Raw genomic sequence first — 20,670 nt, 5'->3', positions numbered from 1 at the left:
AAAGCCAAATATGTGTTCAGTCACACTCGGAATAGATCTTGAACTGGCTACTGGCTTTATGTGGACAAATATTTTGGTAAAAAGAAAATTAACAACACCACTCCTAGTATACACTGGCTCTTTCTAGCTCTAGATTTACAGTGAGAGACAGACCCATGGCTGTATGAATAAATCAACAACAAGGATCAATGTGTGTTCTTCCTCTTCAGCATAAAAGCTTCCAACAACAGAGATCAATGTATGTTCTTCCTCTTCAGCATGATAGCTTCCTTCTCACTGTTTGTCTTAAACAGAACCTCCTCGAAACATTCCAAAGTTGTTGTTTTTTTGGAAAGCACAAGAAAGAAACATTTCTACTCAGTTTGTGCATATCCTGTATGTGTGGATAAATATTTTCAGCTTAAAAAGTGATCATGTCTCCTGTATAGAAGGTAACATGATAGATTGAAGTGTTTTCTCTGCTTGAACCCCCGCAACACATTGTTCAAGTCACTATTGAAGCTGATCAGATGCCTGGAAAACTCTGGTTTTTCCATCCCAGCCCTGATTTCTCCACTCAGACAGCCGGGAGTCATTGGCCAGACTGATAATCACCAAACACAAAGAATAATACACAACTAGAATTTTAAGGCACACACAAACCCAATGACTCTGTCCATCTTGCCAACTCTTCAGATTCTGAAATTCTCACACACAAGACAAGACACACAGACAGACACACAGACAGACACACACATACGCACACACACACGCACACACACATACACACTTTTATCTAAATTATTTTCTCCAGCTGGTTGGGTCAGTTAAGTGAATCTTGATCCAAATCCTCTCTTTTGTGACAAGTTAACTTTGAATCTTCCATGAACTGAGAATACAATATACTGCAGCCACAATTTTGCCGCTGTGATAAATATTTCTCTATTAATCAAGTGTTTTGATCTGGAATCAAAAATGTTCCTGATCGCTGTCAGCTTCTGCATCCGGCCTCTCCGCTGTTTGATTCGGCCTCAGCCACACATGCAGAGATGCCAGCGCTTGACAAAGTCAACCTCCAATCCAAGTCCGACTCCCTTCCACCTGCTGCTGTCTCGTCCCAGCTCCCAAACCACTGCAGTGTTTTCAGCAGTGACCCATTAGCAGCCTCCTGCCTCCTCCTCTCCTACAGCCGTTTAATTGTTAATCAGGGCGAGAACAATATTGGTGTGTTACGCCAGAGTGTGCCCCCACATTCCTGTGGTGCGTTATCCTCTCAAATCCAGTCATGCAGAAGGCCTTTGGCACAGCCAAGTGCCACAATGTCTGGCCGTCTGGGCAAAGCACAGCGCTGCACGCTAGGTCACGGGAGACAGGAGAGCAGCATGTTGGCACTGCAGGTGTGTGCAGAGGAAAAGAGATGGTGATCAGTGTTTCGTGATTATTTACATTCATTGAATACAGTATCCAGGGTCGTATCTATTCACCAATCCTTCCTTTTCCATTATCAATAAGTTTCATTTTCTTGGGAATTTTAATGAGCGAAGACTAATTACTTAAATCCTATCCTAACTACTTTGGTGTTTTTTTACCGAGCAAGTACAAGCGGAATATGTACACTAAAATCACATCTATCAGAGAGCACTTAAATAAATTATATTATTTCTAGTTTTTATGTTAGTAACAGAAGAGCGAAATACACTTTTTCAGCTTGCCTTCTTGTGCAATAGTCATTTTACTTCAGGATTGAGTATTTTTACTATTTGATGATTGCTGATGATTGTTTTAAAAACAATCAGCATATCAAGTGGCATCGTCGGGTAAGATATATTAGAAAGTTTCAAATATATTGATAGACACTCAAACATGTGCATTAAAGGAATATATCAACTTTTTTAGAAAGAACTTGTATTCCCTTTCTTGTCATGAGTTAGTGGTTCAGATTGATACCACTCTCTTGTCTGTTCGGTAAATATGAAGGTACAGCCAGTTATCTTATCTTAGCACAAAGGCTGGAAATGGGAAAACAGCTACGATGTCTAGCTGGCCCTGTCTAAATATAATACAATTTGCCTTGCTGTTAAATCTCAAAAATTAATATGTTGTGTCTCATTTGCTGTATTTACAACAAATAATATTATAATAAATAACAAAAAAATAATATTTTGTTGTTCTAAGGGAGTTAAGTGCAGGACAATTTCTTGGCCGGGCGCTGGAGTCTAGTCATCACCAAGAAGTTGTCATGCAACCAGCAAATACTCCAGGTCCCAAAATGTTTAAAAAGTATTTCTTTTAAGTCTTGAATTGTAACACTTACTTGACTTGAAGATGGACTTTCTACAGAATCATTCATGCTGAGCAACTTTATGTATCACAAACTCTAAATAGACCATTAAATCACAGTCTGCATTTCCTTCATTTGAGCTTGTTTGTCCTATAATGTCATCTGCTCTTGCACTACTCGTTGTCCCACTCCCAGTCACTTTGCAAATAGGATAACCGCAAAATGACCCTGCTGATACACCAAACACATAAATCTGACTTGACCGCGAACAACAGGCCAGCCTCTGAAGAAATGGCAGCGTTACTGCTTGCTTTATCCAATCCAAAGACAGAGCTCACTCTCCCCTTCTCCCTTTGATACTCTTATTGTCAGCTGCAGATGACAATAACATCATCTGTGATTCCCATCTAGTGCGCAAACACTCACTGCTATGAGCTCAGTCTGTACAAAAGCGCTTCATTTTCCACTAAAATGTTCTCTACGTCCAATATTCCTCGCTGGGGTTCAAGCTGGAAACAGACATGTCCCCCATGCTGCAGCTGTGTGTTCGGCTAATTCTGCCAATTTCTCCCTATAAGAATAAGATAAGATAAGAAAATATAAAACTAAATCACAGCTAGAATGTACCAAAAGCCCTCCGATCATTACCACACAAACACTCCACCAAACCTGTAATCAAAACCAAGCCAGCAGATTTCATCCCACCACGTGGCCATAAAAAGGCCATCTAAAGGGGGCTGTGCTTGAGCCACAAGCTGCCTGCTGTGTTGTAATCAAATCATCACATTCACAGTGGAATTATAAATGGGTTGAACTTTAAAAGAGAAAATTCCAGAAGAGGCTCACAACATCAGCAGGCTTCAGAGACTGTCCTGACCTACTGTCACCTTTTAATATTGTGCTGGGAGACATGGGGAAGTTCTCAAAACAAAATGAAGATGGGATAATTGTGTCCCAAGTTCCAAAGACTTCTCTAGGTGGTCAGAGCACTTAAAAGAAATGCCTTGTGTGTGTGTCAAATCCTAGTGCTCTAGTATTTGCAACTTTCGGCATGGGGCTTGTAAATCCTTGGTTCTCAACATTGACACTACATTTATATTGTCGGCTCCAAATGTCTTGTCTGACCTCACAAGTGTGGTTAAACAGGATGAGCACGTAACAGGGTCATTATGGATTGCCGTATTGAAATCTCCCAAAACTCATTTGGAACATAGGGAATCATTAATACAAATTATATATTTGTTGGCAGTCTTGTAATGAGAGCGGTCTAACAAACCCAATTGTGGTCTGGTTATATGAGATGTAATGTGAGCACAAATGCACACACTAGATGACAACATGAGTGTGTGTGTCCAGCTGTCCTTAAGCACTGTCTTCAGGCTCCTAAATATTTGGATGGAAGTATGTAATGACTGATCAACAAGTAGGTTGTGGAATTTAAGAGCTTAAACCTATGGCTGTTCTGACTTATTTTGAAAGAAAAATACCCAGATTTTTAGAAGGTAATGACAGTTGAAAAAGATTTTCACTAGGATTTAAAGACCATATGCACCTAAAAAGTCCTGCAATAGTAAAAGGCTTTCAGTATGAGAAAATGAAAAGAAAAAGTTATGAAATGCAAATTAGCTACTATGCACAAGAGTCCATCTAAATAGAAAAACAAATTATACAGTGTTTGCAGCTCATGTAGTATTTTTACAACCAAAATTTGTCTCTGGATATTTGTTTTGTGGTTTTATCTGATTTTCACAATTTTTTCCATAATCTAAATAAACATTAATACATTCACAGAGCAGCAATCATGAGCCCTTCTTTCACAATAACTTCTTGGATCAGCAGCACTGTGAAATGTATCAGATTAAGGATAAAGGCTGGAGATAGGATCTTTTCTTGTCCCTCGGGCAGTTCAGGGCCTTTGATCCCTCTGCAATTGGGCAACTGTAGCAAGAGCTGTAGCCAGAGCCAGAGATCACGGGAGGCCATCAGGGTCCAGCCCAGTGGCAGCTACAGAAGTCTCCCTTTAATACTTAAAATACCTCTCTTTTTTTAGAAAAGCAAACGGACCACAACAGGAAAATAAAATATTTGCCAGGCTAAATGATGGGCGAGCTAGGGACATACGCAGCAGCCTGAGTGAGAACAGTTGGTGACTGTGGAGCCTCTAACAGGCCCAATAGCAACATTGTGCCAGAGGCTGTCAGGAGGAGTGAGTGTGACGCTGGAATGTTATTTATTTTCACAAACACCACCAAATACACACACACACACACACACACACACACACACACACACACACACACACACACACACACACACAGATGCTAATGTGCATATGTACACATTGACTGGTCTGATGTGCTCTAATCAGCCTGGCCAATGGGAACGCTCCAGCTGGGCCTCTCCTTACCTGTGGTAAGATTAACATCTGAGCTCTCTGCCTTGATGTGCTCCTGTGTACTCAGTTCGGAAAGACGTCAACACGCTAGGAGACACAGAGGGGGCCGAAATAAAGATCTGCTAAAACATTCATGAGAGCTTCAGTTTCCGCTTCGTTGTGAGAGAGAAAAAAACTAAATGTGCCACTTCTTTAAACAGATGTTAGAGAAATCATAATTCTATTCGCAAAATATTAGCAATATTTTTACAGCTGTGCAAGGATCTGTGTGTAAGGCTATGACTATTCAAATGTCTAGACCGGAGCTTGCAACTTTATGAGAGGATCACATCATCTCTTCCTCTGCTGATACAGAAAAGAACGGAGAAACCATTTACCCAGCAGACAGTAACAGGGCGGATTAACTTCCCACCACTTCTGAGCGGTGGAAGCTGTGTGTCATCACCCCGGCATGTGGAGCTGGTCTGCAGTCAGCAAAAGTGGAAGTCGACTGGGTCTTAGGTTCATGTGAGGAGATGGTGCCAGCTTCCTAGCTGAGCTCCAACTGGGTTAAAATGCCTCTCTCTTACTCACATGAAGTTAAAATGTTGAATTATAATCAACCATAGCCTAAGTTAATTATTTGTACATACTGACACAGTGTTTCCTCTATGCTGATTTTGTACTGGCGACCCACCGTGGCAAATTTTCTGCCGCCACGGTACCAGAAATAGGGTAGACGCACAATGTAAATTATCCTGCCAACATAATGAGACCCCCAGTGGCTTCCGCTCACATTGCAATTTAACAACAAGTAGAACTATTCAGAGGTTATTGGGCCTGTCCAGTTTAACTCCACGTACTGTTTTGTTGATGTAGTTTATTGTCAAAACGTTCGCTTTCTTCCGAGTCGACTATTGAACAAACAGTTCCACCAAAAACGTCACTGCGGTAGGGCCGTTCTAATTGGACAATGTTCAACTTGTCAGTTCTGGCAGCTCATTGTCCTGATATCAAGCATCTGGAAACATTAAAATGGTAAGTGAGTCAGTGTAGTCTAATATAAATTGGAAATAGTCTGTCATTTGGGTTTTGGTTTCCCTGTGAATAATTTCTTGTAAAATTCATTTTGAAATGGTATGAAAATTCAACCTCGCAGTTACAGTGACCAAAATGATCATGGTTTTCGGTATTATCGCTATATTTTTTTAAACCGTGTTCAATGCCTTTAGTAGCAACTTTTTTCTTGCACAATCTACAGACAGGATAACTATCTTTAATCAACTGTCCTTTGGCATTATTATAATAACCAAAATATGCCCATGCTTCAGACTTATTCCTCTTAGAGGGCTGATAAATGAGCGCTGTCATCTCCTCCTTCCGCCATGATTCCAACTTCAAGAAAAGTTGTTGTAAGGACAGACCAGACCCCACTGCTAAAAAAATCCTAAAGGAAACACTGTAACATGTAGTCGCCACTGTATGATAGTCACACTGAAACTGCAAGTGTCCTGAAGTTGACCCTGACCATGCTTTTTGAGGGACAGATGCAGAAAGACAATTTCCCTGCAGGAATCACTGTATCATTGTTGCAATCACAAATGTTATTATCTTAGTATGTCTGCCTGTTGAATGCAGTGTTTGTAAAGCTCAAGTTCCACTCTTTTCATCTGTCGGAAGTCCACAATAATAGTCAGCATAAAGGGCGGTCAGGACATTCAGGATGTTCCTGTTACAGGTTTTTTCTTCCTCAGAAAACATGCTAGCACACACCTGCAGTCATAACGGGGGGGGGGGGGGGGGGGGAGCTTTGAATACAAAATAGATGGGAGATGTTCATACATTTTGATGCTCATCAAACAGATGGCAAATATTTGACAGACCATAAAACTCACTTGCTCATCAACAATATAGTAGCCTACATCAGAGTCTGAATCAGCAATTACACTTCGTTCCCAGCTCCCCTGTTTGATCCATCTCTTGGATTTTTTCCCAAGCAGAGATAAACCTCATGGGAAATGCTGCTCTGGAAATTTTTATGAATGTAGAGCAAATAACAAAGATTTCTAATGTGTAGAGATTGGGGAATATAGTGGCAGTTTAGAAGCTGCAATAGTGTACGTTATCTACTAGCTGACTAAAGCAGATCTTAAGTTATACACTAGAGTATTGCTACCAATGTGGATGTGGGATGAAGCAGGAAAGAGAAAGAAAAAGTTGGAGAAACAGAAAAATCCACAAACATTTACTTAAAAATAACACTGCACACAGAGGAGCCATAAAAACCAAAGCGTGGTTGTAAACAAAGGTCTGAAGCAAGTGCACAGACATCTGTTGAGTCAACCTGCTGTGATCAGACTGCTGGGCCTTGATCTACCTGTGACTTAATCTAATATCAACAGCATAGGAGTTTCTGACATCATGAGTGTGATACATGCACACAGACGCATGTATTGCATGTTACACCACCCTGTTGCATATTGCTGCTGTCAAGACGGAAAATGTCCCTTTTACAAAAATTTACTTTTAAAGAACTAAGACCTGAAGCTTGTTTATTAGGTTTCTGCAGAGAGTCCGACTGATTGCTTTTATCAGCAGGCCACTATTAGCCTAATGGTTACCACACTTATATCTGTAACTGCATATATGGCAGAGATGTGTTACATTCATTTTTGCCCTGCATTTTAATGTTTACTGTACACTTTTTTTTGCTCAATTCTTTTATATATGCTTTGCGCTATGTACGTTTAATGTATTCTTTACAGAAAATATAATTCTAGATAGATTGATAGGTCAAGATGTTTAACTTTTATCGGGACCTGAACAAACTAAACTGTTTTGTAACAAATAGGCTATAGCCCGTGTAGGACAAAGATGTATTGCACAATCCTCCTTTATATGATGGACCCGACAAGAGGAGTGAATACTGGAACATGTGTATTATGCCAAATTTTGGATGTAGCCTACAAATACGAACGTAGGCTAAAGTAGCCCCCCCCTTACCTTCTGATAAGCCAGTTGAAGATAGTTGTAAGGGATCCTCCTGTGGAAGTCCTGCACTACATCCTCGCTGATTTTATGCACAGACTGAGTGCCAAGTTTCTCCTCGATGCATGTGTTCATACACGCCGCTCTCCGGAGCAGCACGTCGGTGAAGCGCAGGTCCGAGAAAGTTTCATCAAAAGGATGCTGGTCCTGGCACCTCAACCGGCACCGGACTTTGGTGTGCCGGACTTCTGTGTAGCTGCTGAGCGCTCCCTCCATGTAGCGCACCACATTTGTATAGTCCCCGTTGGAGAATGCCTGCACCGCTTTGTCATATAAAAGGTCGCAAGGCTCCAGGAAAGCTGTTGAGGATGACAACACGACGGTGAGCAGGACTACTGAGAAGATAGCAGCCGGTGAAAAGTTTCCATCCATCCTCTGTTTCGGTTCAGACAGTGAGGAGCGACCGGCGGAGAGCAGACCGAGCGGCTGTCAGTCACAACAACGATCAGCTTCGACTCGTTTTAGAGTCCATTTAAAAGCTCCTCACAGACCTGTACTCAGGACGGCACCGGACAAGGGCGGAAATAATGTTGCTTTAGTCAGTCGGGGACACACATTTTGTTATGACCCCTCTCTGGCTCTGCTAACTCCTCCCCTCCAAGACATGAACGGCCGAAGCAGCAACAATCACAGCGGGGACCCTAAGGGTCCTTCGGGGAGTCCCGTGGGTCGCCACCCCACAAACACCAGCAATAAGCTACTTTTAGGCTACTTCACGGATGAGTGCTAGTGTGAGTTTTGAGGAAACATGGAAGATAAAAGTGTGGGTTCCGTCTCAGGCTGATCAAGTGACTACAAATATGCCTGAAAAAGAAGATCCTCTGTTAAACCAACGGCATTAAATAGCCTAGTAAAAAGAGAGTTTTCTTCAGATACAAAAATGTGCCTATTTAAAAGTATTTGCGTTAGATTAATAACACGTTTATTGGCCCATTGATCAATGAAGCTCAATGCTTTTTAAGTAGCCTATGTGTTTTCCAAGAAAATGGTGCAAGGATAAGTCAACAACTTTTTTTTATTTTAATCATATATTCTTTTTTGGGCGGATGAATTTGTAACATCTGTCCAGAGACTACAGCGTTTGTTTATTAATGTGCCCTATGACCCTGGTAAATAAAGCAATAAAAATAGGCTGTGTAGGGACTTTCAGTGTTTGTTTTACACACAAACTAGTATGGTGAGATATACATGTACAAATACTTACTGTCTTGGTTTCTGGCAATTTCTTTTGTTTAAGGGGTCCAGTGTGAGAGTCAGACACGAGCCACTTAAAGGAGACTGTCTCCCTCTGGAGGCTATTTCAGTTATAAGCAGTTTAATCACCCGTCTGTTTCAAAAATGACCTCTCAGCTCCTTACTTACACACACACACACACACACACACACACACACACACACACACACACACACACACACACACACACACACACACACACACACACACACACGTGAATCTTAAATAAATAAATAATCCATCGACATGTTGAGCAACTGCTATCCCAATACTCCTTAAATGAAACTACAGAGGTGATGGTAGCCTATATAGTCAAGCCGGTAAAATGACTTCTGTAAATCCACTAACATACAGAGTAGATACTGTAAACTACAAGTGTAGGCAAATGTTATGTGGGAATTATCCAACGTATTTGTTTTAATCTCAATCAGTTTTAATTATCACGTTAAGCTACATTTTTATGAAATGGAATATGAAAAATGTAAAAGCTACTGCATTTGAGTTAGACCAATAGAGGGCGGTACATGTCATTCTCAACAACAAACAGTGGTTTAAGAATGTTTACACACCCATGCTAAAGTTGATTAAAAAGAGGAATAGAAAAAACATCTTTTGGAAATTGATCTTAATGCCTTAATTAACAAAAGTTAGGAAAATCCAACCTTTTTAGTACACCAATTTCCCTTGTGAATGAATAAATGTATTGTAAATACATAAATGTTCTTTCTTAAAATACAAGGGGGCATAAGTGTACACACCCCTATGTTAAATTCCCATAGAGGCAGGCACATTTTTATTTTAAAGGCCAGTTATTTCATGGATCCAGGATACTATGAATCCTGGCAAAGTGTCCTTGGCCTTTGGAATTAAAATAACTCCACATCATCACATACCCTTCACCATACCTAGAGGTAGGCATGGTTTTCATGATCTCATGAAAAGTTCCCCATGCCTAGCTGTAGGTATGGTGAAGGGTACGTGATGATATGGGGCTATTTTAATTCCAAATGCACAGGGAACTTTATCAGGATGCATAGTATCCTGGATCCTGGGAAAATCTGCCTGCCTCTATGGGAATTTCACAAAGGGGTCTGTATATTTATGCCCCTTGTATTTTAAGAACACTTATTAATTTACAATACATCATTCATTCAAAAAGAAAATTGGTGTCCTTAAAAGGTTGGATTTTCCTATTTTTTTTAATTAAGGCATTAAGATCAATTTCCAAAAGCTGTTTTATATTCCTCTCTTTAATCAACTTTAGTGAATTTACTTTCTCTAGTAAACTCACTGTAAACTTGCATTAAAATACACTTTAGTCACAGGTTATAGTCACTGTGTCACTGTGTTATAGTCACAGGTTGAGTGACTATTCAGTTTGTGCTATTCCAGTTTAAGCTGTGTGCGCCGTTTCTAAATAAACTAAGTGAGTAAGTGAATGTGTGGGAGGATCACAAAAATATTCACTGTTCAAATGTTAACACTGCTGAGGTTTTAACTTCTTTACAGTAAGGACATTTGTGTTTCTATTTGCAAAGGTAACAGCGGTGTTTGAATGGAAAAAAGATACAGGCTATAAGTATGGATAAGAAAGAAAACTCATTAAAGCAAAAGAAACCTCAGTATGAATGGCTCTACTTGTTTGTACAAAGTCAATACTGTAGAAGCCCAAACACCTACAATAAATGCACAAAATATCAGCAAACTTGGAGCATTTTATTGTAGGGCTGTTGTACTGGATTTTATTGCAGGTGTTACTGCAGAATAAACTGCTGCTATAAGAAACATAGATCCACCCACATGTGTTTGTTCGGTCTGTTGCCTTTTAGTCCTAAAGATTTCATTAAGCCCAGACTCTGTTCATTGTATACATGATGGTCAAAAATGATCTGTATGTGAATAATGTTATGGAAAGATGTAGATCCCTCCCTTGTTGTTTACCTTTGTGGTTGTTACAGTCAGTAATCAGTTTCCACTTCTTCTCTGAGAGTTCAGGAAGTGTCTGGGCAGCAGGGTGCCAGTCCCATGAGAGAGTCCTACATTAGTTGACATCCGCCGAGGACCCGACACATTCTCCTGCTATTTGTGTTTCCACTAAAGAATGAGGTTGTTTCTTGTTTCAGTTGGACCCTGTCCGGGATGGCTTACCTGTGCATCAAATTCTTCTGCAATTAATATCTTCAAAGGGTCAAATCCTTTTGCCAAGCAAGGAGTTAATCTCCTCAGACTTGATTTATTTATTTTAAGGTCATCTTTTCTCTTGTGCAGTTGTATCTTGTCTTTTGTATTCTTTTGTGACAAAGGTAACGCTTCTTTTTCCTAGGGCAGATTTCTTAACACTGAATCTCAGCTCGGTTTATATAGAAATTGTCACTCCTCTTCCAATCAATTTTGAGTTCACCATGGCAGCGGGCCAGCAGCTGTGATACCAGACGCCAGTGAATACAGTATGTTGAGGGTAAAGCGACAGCAGATATGAGAGGAAGGAAAGGGATTGAGTGTCAGGAAAACTCTCATTACTGGAGCACTGTTAGCCATTCTACATAATGAGTGTTTACTTTTAGTACTTTGAGTACATGTTGATGGGAATACTTTTGTAAATGTCTACAGTGTGGTATGTACATATTATCTACTTAAGCTTTGAGGTTCTGAGTACTTCTTCCACCACTGACCATGACACTGCTTATGTTAGGCAAGGGAATCATTCACTGATTTGGACTGCACCCTAGGACTCAGGATTTGAGTATAAAGAGTAAGTTAAGAAAGAAAGGGCCTTGAACGAAACATGAATCCAGTGTCATCAGTAACAGAAAAAACAGAGAAAATGTCAAACAATTTGCCCAAAAGCTTCACTTGTCCCGATTACGAAAAACCTATTGTTGAGTCCAAAGATTCTGCCTGCATCAAAAGCCAATGTTAGAGTGTTTAAAACACAACTCTTCAAAGAGGGACTGACTTAACCGATATTAGTTAATATTAATGTTTTTTTCCCCCAAAACACACATGTGCTACAAATATATAATCACATTATGATTATATAAATTAGAATGAAATTAGAATGAAAGTGTTTACCTTGTGAGTAGTGATTTATTGAGTCCTACAAGTGTAACACTGTATGTGATACAATAGAACGTAAGGTAAACCAGAGTAAAGAAAACCATCACATTTTATTTATTTCAAAATGTCTTTCAAACTGCCACATAAAGTGTTGGATAACAATTTAAAAAAAATAGATGAAAATAACACAAGAATATAAAACTTTAGTCATATAATTAAAATACACAAGCAACATTATAATAACAGCAGAAGGAATTTGAAGAGCATAAAATGTACAGAAATCTTGCCAACGGAGTGTCAAAACTTTATGTTTGAATAAACTATTAAATTAAGTGTTCTTCATTGCTAGTTATGAAGAGTAACTTTACTTACACAAGCAAGCTGACAAAGTTCAGGACATTTACATATTTAAATATACATTCTTTCAGGTCTATAGACAAGAAAGAATGAATGTTTAAATATGTAGTTAGCATTTTTGCAATTATTAAAAAATGTAATTCTTACTTTTATTTCTCTGGATAAAAAAATAAACAGCTGAGAGCAGCAGAAACTACGGCATGACTGACGTCATAACAAACAAACACAAGTGTTGTGTTAAAATAGAAAAGCTCAAGCTATGAACCTGCATTTAAAGTCGGCACAAACAGCCTGATCGTGCGTGTGATCCTGATCCTGGTGACTGTGTTCATGTTCGATAGGTAGTATTTAGAATCATGCAGTGGGACTTTTCCATATATCGTAAAAACACAACTTTGTAAATTTACTGCTGAAATTACTGTATCAAGGCCTCTCCCCTGCTCTCCTCCACTAGACGTAGTTTGACTTAGGGTGGGTGGTGGGGAGGAGGTGGTTGGAGCTGATGGACCCGTTCTGGGCCTTCGAGCATCTCCGACAGCTTAGGAAAGCCCCTCCAGCTGCAGTGAAGAAGCCGCCAGCCCAGCTGACAAAGACGGCATTACCAAACTCAGCACTGAAGAAAACACACACACACACACGTTTAGATGTATGTACAGAATCAACTGTGTGTGTGTGTGTGTGTGTGTGTGTGTGCGTACCTCTGCAGGCTATGGGATTCATAGGATATCTGGACAATCATTTTGACATACAAGGAGGTCATGGTGATGGTCAATAAACCTGAAACAAGAAAACACATCATATTGTTCATCAGTGTTAATTTAAATCCTGCTATCTTTTTCTAAGACACTGCGTTTACTGATTTTGTGTGTGCAGTTTGCTTATGGTTTTGGCGATAATTAAATAGTAGAGATGGAGAATAAACAGAAGAACTACATTTTCCGGGGATTACTTCATAGAACTTCATGAGGTTTAAATTATGAAATGATTAAGGCAATATCTTTTGACTAACCTAATATAGGTGCTCAATTTTTCTCATGTGCTGGTGATGATATTTCTGCTCACGTTGCTGCACAAACTGGGTGCTCTCTCTGGTGGCTGTTGATGACTTGTGGTAGTTTTAGAGTCTTGATGTTTTATTCTCATTTCATTATTGTTTTGGATCGGTCTTAGTTATTTATTTCTATTGTTTTAAACGGCTCGTGGATTGTTTTGAAAGTGCCAGTCAGACTGAAATCTTTTACATGATTGTGAAATGTCCTGATTTTTTACAAGCGCTTAATTGTTTACTTTTGATTTTGTGGGATATCTTTCTGATGTTGTTTGTCACTGTTATTGCAGCCTATCTTGGCCAGTAGAAAACAGACAGATTAAAAATCTGAGTGAAGTTTTCCTAGTTAAATAAAGGTCAAATAAAAAATATAGTGAATGGGAACATTTTAAGCGCATTATATTTCCCACATTATCCATTCTGAGTGGCTGTGAAACCCTGTCAGATTCTGAACACACCTGCAATCACGAACATGATTCCTCCAATCATAGCTACTGTGGATTTGGCCTCAGCTTTGCCATCCATGAAGCGGGTGCACTTCATTCCCACGGTGGAGACCATCAGCGCCACAGAGGAGAGGAAGATGGAGACCAGCATCACGGCCCTAGTAGCCTGGACCTCAGCTAGAGGAGCAGAAGGGATACATTTTCGCACATACTTATTGTATTGTATGTGCAGTCTGGTTCTGGTTAACCCTGTAGGCTTAACATTTGATCTTTTTTCAACAACTCAAAATAAAGCTGAAATAAAGATTAAAATTCTGCAAAATTGGCAGTGGGCCTACCTTAATTCTACAAGAATAAAAAAAAAACTCCTATATGAATATCAGACTTGCCATAAAGAGAGATGAGGTCATTCCTAAGAGCTTACACAAAAACAAAGACGCACTTCAGGCTAATTATAGTAACTCTTTGTCAGTGGAAGGTATCTCAACAAGCAGCGTCTGGTTTTTGGAGGAGATGCAGATGTGATAAAGAAAAAAGAAAAAAAAGAAAAAAGAAAAACTTACATGGCAGCTTTAGGAGGTACTGGTGAAATTCACAGGTTGTTCTCTCATCGCCACCGCAGCTCATCCACAAGCCGTCATAGATGCGGTAAGTTTTGCCCTGGTACTGCTTCTTCCATTGAACCATCAAAGTAGCGGCAACAGTGGCCGCGAGACCGATCAGTGAGAGGAAGTAACCGAGGAGCTGAAGTCCAGAGCTGGCCATGTTATCCAGATAACAGCAGAGCGGCAAAGGATCAATGAATCAAAAAGTCTGAGAACTTGTTTGGAAACTTAGCAGAGAAAAAAAAAAAATTAAACGCGAGCAGAAGTCGTTGAAGCCAGTTGCCTGCTCTTACAGACCGTTATACAGTATGCTACACGCGCTCCCTGCAGCCTCTATTTAAAGTCCAAGGCGCGTGACGCAGGAGATCTCGCCTCCATCTGCAGTGGATGATAAGAAGATTTTATGAGGAAGCACTGTCTCATCAGTCAATACATTGCGGTAAAAATAGACTATTCTGAAGAAGTAAAATCTGATTCAACACCAGTAAGTTTAGGTTGTGAAAGTGTTGTCTTTCCCCCCTTAAAGTGTCGTGTATTATGGTTGACTTGAGACAATGAGATAGAGAACCCCGGGTTACACACATCTCAAGGATAACACCTTGAAGTCCAAGACGTATTTCCATTGTGGTCCTTGCTGTAAAGACAGCATTGATGCAGGAGTCCAAGTGTCATAATCATAATACAATCATATTCAGACAAAAAAAAAAAAAAAGTATAATCAACAATAAAATCTACATTAAAATCACTCCAAATCAGAACATCAAGAAAAAAACATATAGTCTATACCTGAATTACATACAAATAAAGGAACACGCCACTATTTGTTGAAATAGGGCTCATCACGGTCTCCCCTAGCTGTAGATAGGTGGGCCAACACATTTTTTTGTCTCAGTGCATGCATTGTTTTAGTCCAGTGCAAAACTGGCAGTGCCGCCGCTAGTTAGCTTAGCGCAGTGAATGGAATCCTATGTTGCCGGTTAGCATGTTGTGAGTAAAAGTGTGCCAACAAAAAAAAAAAAAACTAATTACTTCTGGTGGCTTGCGTATTCACAACCATTACAAATAACAATGCAGATTAAGACTAAAAGATTTTTAAGGCAGATATTGACTTGGGACTATATTGGATGGAAGCACAGCCGAAGCACTGCGCCATGGGCGCTGAGATCAGACTAGCTAATGAACACATTGTATACATTGTGTTAAAGTTACTATATATAACTTTTAAATGTTTCTGAAACTGTGTAATTTTTATATGATAATCATCAATGACCTGTAACAGCAAACAAGACTTACTGTGAAAAGAACGGGTCACAGATTTCAGAGTAACTCCCGAAAAGCCTGTGTTATTGTATCCAGCCAGGTAAAAGGTGGCAGGAGATTTCTTTATACTGTAGGCCTAATTGTATTTTTATTTTATTTGAGAAGTTATCTACAGTAGTTATGGCTCAAACTGGGGCAGGGCCATCTCAGAAAAGCAGGACATTAAAAGAAGAATAATTAAAAGCTAAAAGGGAGAGTGAAAGACAATGGGCAAGACCAAGTCAACCCCGGTTGGGGTTTCAACAGATGGAGACAATTGAGAGATTGTCAATGATTCAAAATGTCCCCAAAATGGCCCTTAGGTATGTCATACAATGCGCAATGTGGTTGTACGCCAGTAGCCTGAATTAAGTTACGTTCCCCTTCCATTTAGCGCCAACGTTTTATTCCTTTTAGTCTGTGTTTGTGTTGGCCTACTGTTTTCTTTTTCATTGTCCCCCTGTACTTGTGTAAAACGTCCTTGGGTTTCATGAAATGTGTTATATAAATCTAAGTTATTACTACGATGGTTGCTACAACAATCACCTAATCCTTTGGCTTGTGACACAGTGACAATGATACCCAGTTTACCTCACCATACATCCAGAGTAGACTATGTTACCAGATGCAACACGATGCATCTTTAACGTTATTATTGTAAATGACTGAAATTCTGTCTGAGCAAAAATAATCACTGCAACTATATGACCTTCTGGTAACGCTAACTCAGTGATCCACAGTGGGCAATACAGCACCATAAAAAAAGATCTTCATGACAGAAAACACTACCACGTTTGTCCAAAGCAACCACTTTAGAAACTGAAAGCCACTTTTAGTCAAATCACTCATGTTAGGACAGAGCCTTATGCAACAAGTGTCCATCATTATACATTAGGTTTAATGTAAATGCCAGTAGTATCATAATAAACAACAGCAACAACCCAAGAAAGAAACTGACAAAAACTTCAGAAAAAGAGAAGATCTTTCACCTCAATTGCTCAATTGTCATTCCTTTGCTCAGTAAACCACAGCAGCAAGCTTGTGTTTACATGTACAAATGGTCTTCATTATTACCAAGACAATTACCAAATTATTTTACCATATTTGGTGAAGGGGATGCTAGTTTGTAAACACTACTGCATTTGCCTGTTAGATGGGATCAGTGTCCACCCTTTCCTGGAAAACGCCTCCATCAAAACATTGTGCGGCAATTCAAGTCACTGTACCCGTCTGACTTTGCCTAAAGCAATTCATAACGTATCTCCCCCTCACAGGCACTAAGTGTATTTATTTCATTTTTTCACAGTTATTGTTTAATATCACTTTAAAGGTCGGCTTGGGTCTAACTTTATTACCAAGGAAACTTTATTTCCTGCTGTATGTTTGCAGTGCATGACACAACAAGATGATTAATGATGATTTCAGGACATTCGCCTGTGATTCTCATTCATCAACTGTTAAAAAGGCTAAACTGTACCATAAAAACTTATTAAACCACATGACCTCTGTCTGACTAAAACAGACTTCTTTTTATAACTTGTTCAGTACCAGAGATCTATGTAGAAAAGATTACGTCATCTCTCATCCCGACAATCTCTCCTCCCACAACATAAGGTTTGTATGTCAGCTGTACCTTCCCGTATACATTCAATCGATTCCCATCCTGAGAGGATTTCATGAGAATAATGATGGTAAAGGGATGTGCTGATTAACATTTGCAACAGGTGCTGGTGTGTGTTCATGAAAGTAAGAAAGTAAATGTGTCCCCACTTTACAGGAAGGGGCGGAAATTGTGAAAAGAGTTGTTAAAAGCTTATGCTACTGATGTGATGTCAGACTAACAGAAAAATGAGTTTCCAAGTTGAAAAACGCACGTGAAAACCTGTTGAAGTGAGAACAACAACTTGGAAACTCTCTAAAGATCTTGGTGCCCAACTTGATGACTTGACATCATATGTGTCATCGACATGGCGGGCAAAACTAGATGTTTTTTTTCACGGTAAGAAACTTTTGATTAATTCCCATATTTTACACATAAACACACGTTCAAATATAATTTTTTAATATCCCACACATCTTCTTTGTAGTTACCATGTTTGTTGTTGTGGTTACCATCAACATTCCGACTTGAGAGCACGAAAACACAACGAAGTCGGAAGAAGGACTTCCGATTTTGGAAACTTGGACCATCAGAGGAGCACATGAATGCGCCAATAGACTAGCAATTAATATCAAAACAGCACATTTTATCAAGTTAATAATATTCTTTACATTTGTAATACTTTCTGGCAAAAGGAACAGTGTAACTAATTTGACAGCAAGTCTATGCATTTAGGTTATTTTTTCCAAAATGGAATATTAATTGACAATGCAATTGGCCTACCTCTTGTTTATGGTATCAATGTAATTCTTTGAGTCTGTGACACTGAACCTGTTGTACAAAGCTTCATAATTGCTTCCAGTAAACACTTCAAAGGGTTATTCTGTGTTCAAGCTTTAAGGGTGCTTAGCTTGCTGCATTTTGCCTTTACTTTGTGATATATACATGCAAAGAGAGGGAGAGGGGGTGTAATATGCAACTAAGGTGCCCTGTTGAAATGTATCAGTTTAATTATCAATTAGAGACATTGTGGTCATATGATGTGTCTTAATCAGTCAGCCACCGGACACCTCATGTTCTTCTCTGTCACAAAGTACACAGAAGAGGCTAAAACCAAAAACTTGAAAAGACTAAGCCCCAGTGTTTTAATGATTCTCATTTCATGATTTAAATGCCATTTTTTCATTTACTATCTGTACCCACTTCTCCTTTACAGGGTCGAGGGTGGCTGGAGCCTCTCCCAGTTCACATTGCGCAAAGGGTACCTTACAAACACTAAGGGCAATTTAAAGTTATCATTTCACCAAACTTGCATATCTTTGGAATGAGGCAGGAAACTCAATTAGGCACAGAACACACACAGTTCATTAAAAAAAAGGCCAGAAAGGCCCGGCAAAGCTTCAGTCAACTTTGAACTAAGGACCTTCTTGTGATACACACCATGCCAACCATGTAACCTGTACCTTGCTGAATATAGTTTCTAGTCACTGAAACAAACTCATTTTACAACAATGACCAATGTGTTATCTGATATCTGATGTTAAAAATGATTAAAAGTGTAACTGATCTTTTGATGTAGCATATCATTTCTGCAGGCACTTGTTTCCTTATTCATGCAACTGTGATCATAGTTTAAGTGAAAAATGTTACTGACCCGGGCCAAATGAATCAAAGAAAGTCGGATAATTTTGGGCTTTGTGATACAGGAACAAGGACGCCATCCAAAACAACTGCATAACAATGTCTAGTTAATATCAGTTTGATGCTACAATACTGTATGGACGTATATTCTGTGTACTTTGTTTAGCTAACAGCTAATGTGGCTAACCGCTAGCTGACAGCTCGATTCAGTCTTAAAATGTTAACTCAAACTGAACACTGGGAAAAACAGGCTATAGCTGACATGACAGCTGTCATATACTTTTAACATTTCTTTTCAAGTTTTCCTTTGAGGGTTTTTTTAATTTATTACATGCTGTCTCAACTATCGAATTAGCTGTTAGCTAAATCAACCTTAACTTTCTTTATTCAATGGTGCGCGGTGGTTTATGGGATGATAATAAAAATACTTGTAGCCTACTTGTACAGACTTGTACTGTTCGTTTTTCACTCAAAATGATTTGTTGCATGTTATGAGTCACGTGGTAGCCAGCCTTAGGCATGGTCTCAAACGTTTTATATACAGATTTTTCCAGACGTCAGTGGGAGAAATGAATGGGCAATTTACTTTTATATAACCCAAGGTTTCTCAGAGGAGGGACGGGACTGTTGAGCTCCATTGGCAGGACTCAATCCGAGGGGCGGGATGAACGGATGTCTTTCAAATTCTCTCTGCACGCAATAGGATAGCAAAACAACCAACCAGCGCAACACTAGTTAATGTATTTAACTTTTGCCATATCGGGCCGGCAAAACTCCAAAACACATTTTCCTTTTTCATGAATGACTTCAATGCTTAACTCCAAGTCTTCCAGATTTGATAGAAAACTGTTCACTGGCAGCAGCTATCTTATTTGTTTTAAAGTAGCAGATAATTCACACAGAACCGTCGCAACTCTGCCAGCCTTATGTTAAGCCCGCCCACTGACTCTATACACAATGTTATTGGCCTGACCTAAATTTGTTTTTTCCAGTTTGCAAGCCAACGGAGAGTTGCTAGACCCCTCCTAGACTGATCCTAGCTGCACATTACATTTGCTGCCGCTAGGGTGCGTCTAGTACGGAAGAGGATTAGGGCCACTGGTGAAAAATGTATGTGAGTTCTGACTTTATTCTCAGAATTCTGACTTTATTCTCAGAATTCTGACTTTATTCTCAGAATTCTGACATTTATCCTCATATTCTGAGATTAAAGTCAGAATTCTCAGAATTAAAAAAAAAACAGAATTTTGGGATTAAAGTCAGAATTCTGGCTTTATTTGCAGAATTCAGATTTTTTTTAATTCTGACTTTAATCTCAGAATTGAAAAAAAGAGAATAAAGTCAGAACTCACATAAATTTTTCACCAGTGGCCCTAATCCTCTTCCGTAACTCTAGATTTCTAGGCTAAAAAAAAACCTTTAGTCTGTAACATTAAGGATGACCTTTTTAAAATGCGGGAGGGGTCACTGGTGTGACAGTTAGTTGGCATGACTATGATTGTGCTGTCTGATCACAGATACACCCTAGCCTAGACAGTCATATAGATTCAGTCTCTCTCTCTCACACACACACACACACACACACACACACACACACACACACACACACACACACACACACACACACACACACACACACTGCTTCACACTCTTTAATCTGCAATCAAGAACAATTAGGACATTTTAAGTAGGTATTCCTGT

General features: G+C 39.4%; 2 protein-coding genes across 2 annotated transcripts in view; both read right to left on the bottom strand.

Moving 5' to 3' along the window:
- The window catches only part of p3h2 (prolyl 3-hydroxylase 2), a 57,329-nt gene extending 49,008 nt beyond the window's left edge, over nucleotides 1–8,321 (bottom strand). The window contains exon 1 of the mRNA XM_032525594.1: nucleotides 7,638–8,321. Coding sequence (XP_032381485.1) covers nucleotides 7,638–8,054 — 417 coding nt within the window. The 5' untranslated portion in view covers nucleotides 8,055–8,321. The remainder of the gene's footprint in view (nucleotides 1–7,637) is intronic.
- A 4,248-nt stretch (nucleotides 8,322–12,569) lies between these two features.
- Nucleotides 12,570–14,747, bottom strand: LOC116696128 (claudin-19). Its single transcript, XM_032526886.1, has 4 exons — nucleotides 14,388–14,747; nucleotides 13,837–14,001; nucleotides 13,029–13,107; nucleotides 12,570–12,943 (listed from the first exon to the last, which is right to left on the bottom strand). The coding sequence occupies exons 1-4, from the start codon at nucleotides 14,587–14,589 to the stop codon at nucleotides 12,781–12,783; spliced, it is 609 nt and encodes a 202-aa protein (XP_032382777.1). The 5' UTR covers nucleotides 14,590–14,747; the 3' UTR covers nucleotides 12,570–12,780.
- Nucleotides 14,748–20,670: the final 5,923 nt, after the last annotated feature.

Source organism: Etheostoma spectabile, chromosome 9 (genome assembly GCF_008692095.1).
Source record: "Etheostoma spectabile isolate EspeVRDwgs_2016 chromosome 9, UIUC_Espe_1.0, whole genome shotgun sequence".
NCBI classification, from domain to species: Eukaryota; Metazoa; Chordata; class Actinopteri; order Perciformes; family Percidae; genus Etheostoma; species Etheostoma spectabile.
The sequence above is the reverse complement of the archived record's forward strand: the minus strand, read 5'-3'. Positions and strand labels throughout refer to the sequence as shown.

What these genes read in the sequence shown, in the direction of transcription:
- LOC116696128 (XM_032526886.1), bottom strand. Translation starts at nt 14,589, where the DNA reads ATGGCCAGCTCTGGACTTCAGCTCCTCGGTTACTTCCTCTCACTGATC. An exon ending in GTACCTCCTAAAGCTGCCAT is followed by an intron (nt 14,002 to 14,387) that starts GTAAGTTTTTCT and finishes CTGCTCCTCTAG; the next exon opens with CTGAGGTCCAGGCTACTAGG. An exon ending in AATCATGTTCGTGATTGCAG is followed by an intron (nt 13,108 to 13,836) that starts GTGTGTTCAGAA and finishes TTCTTGTTTCAG; the next exon opens with GTTTATTGACCATCACCATG.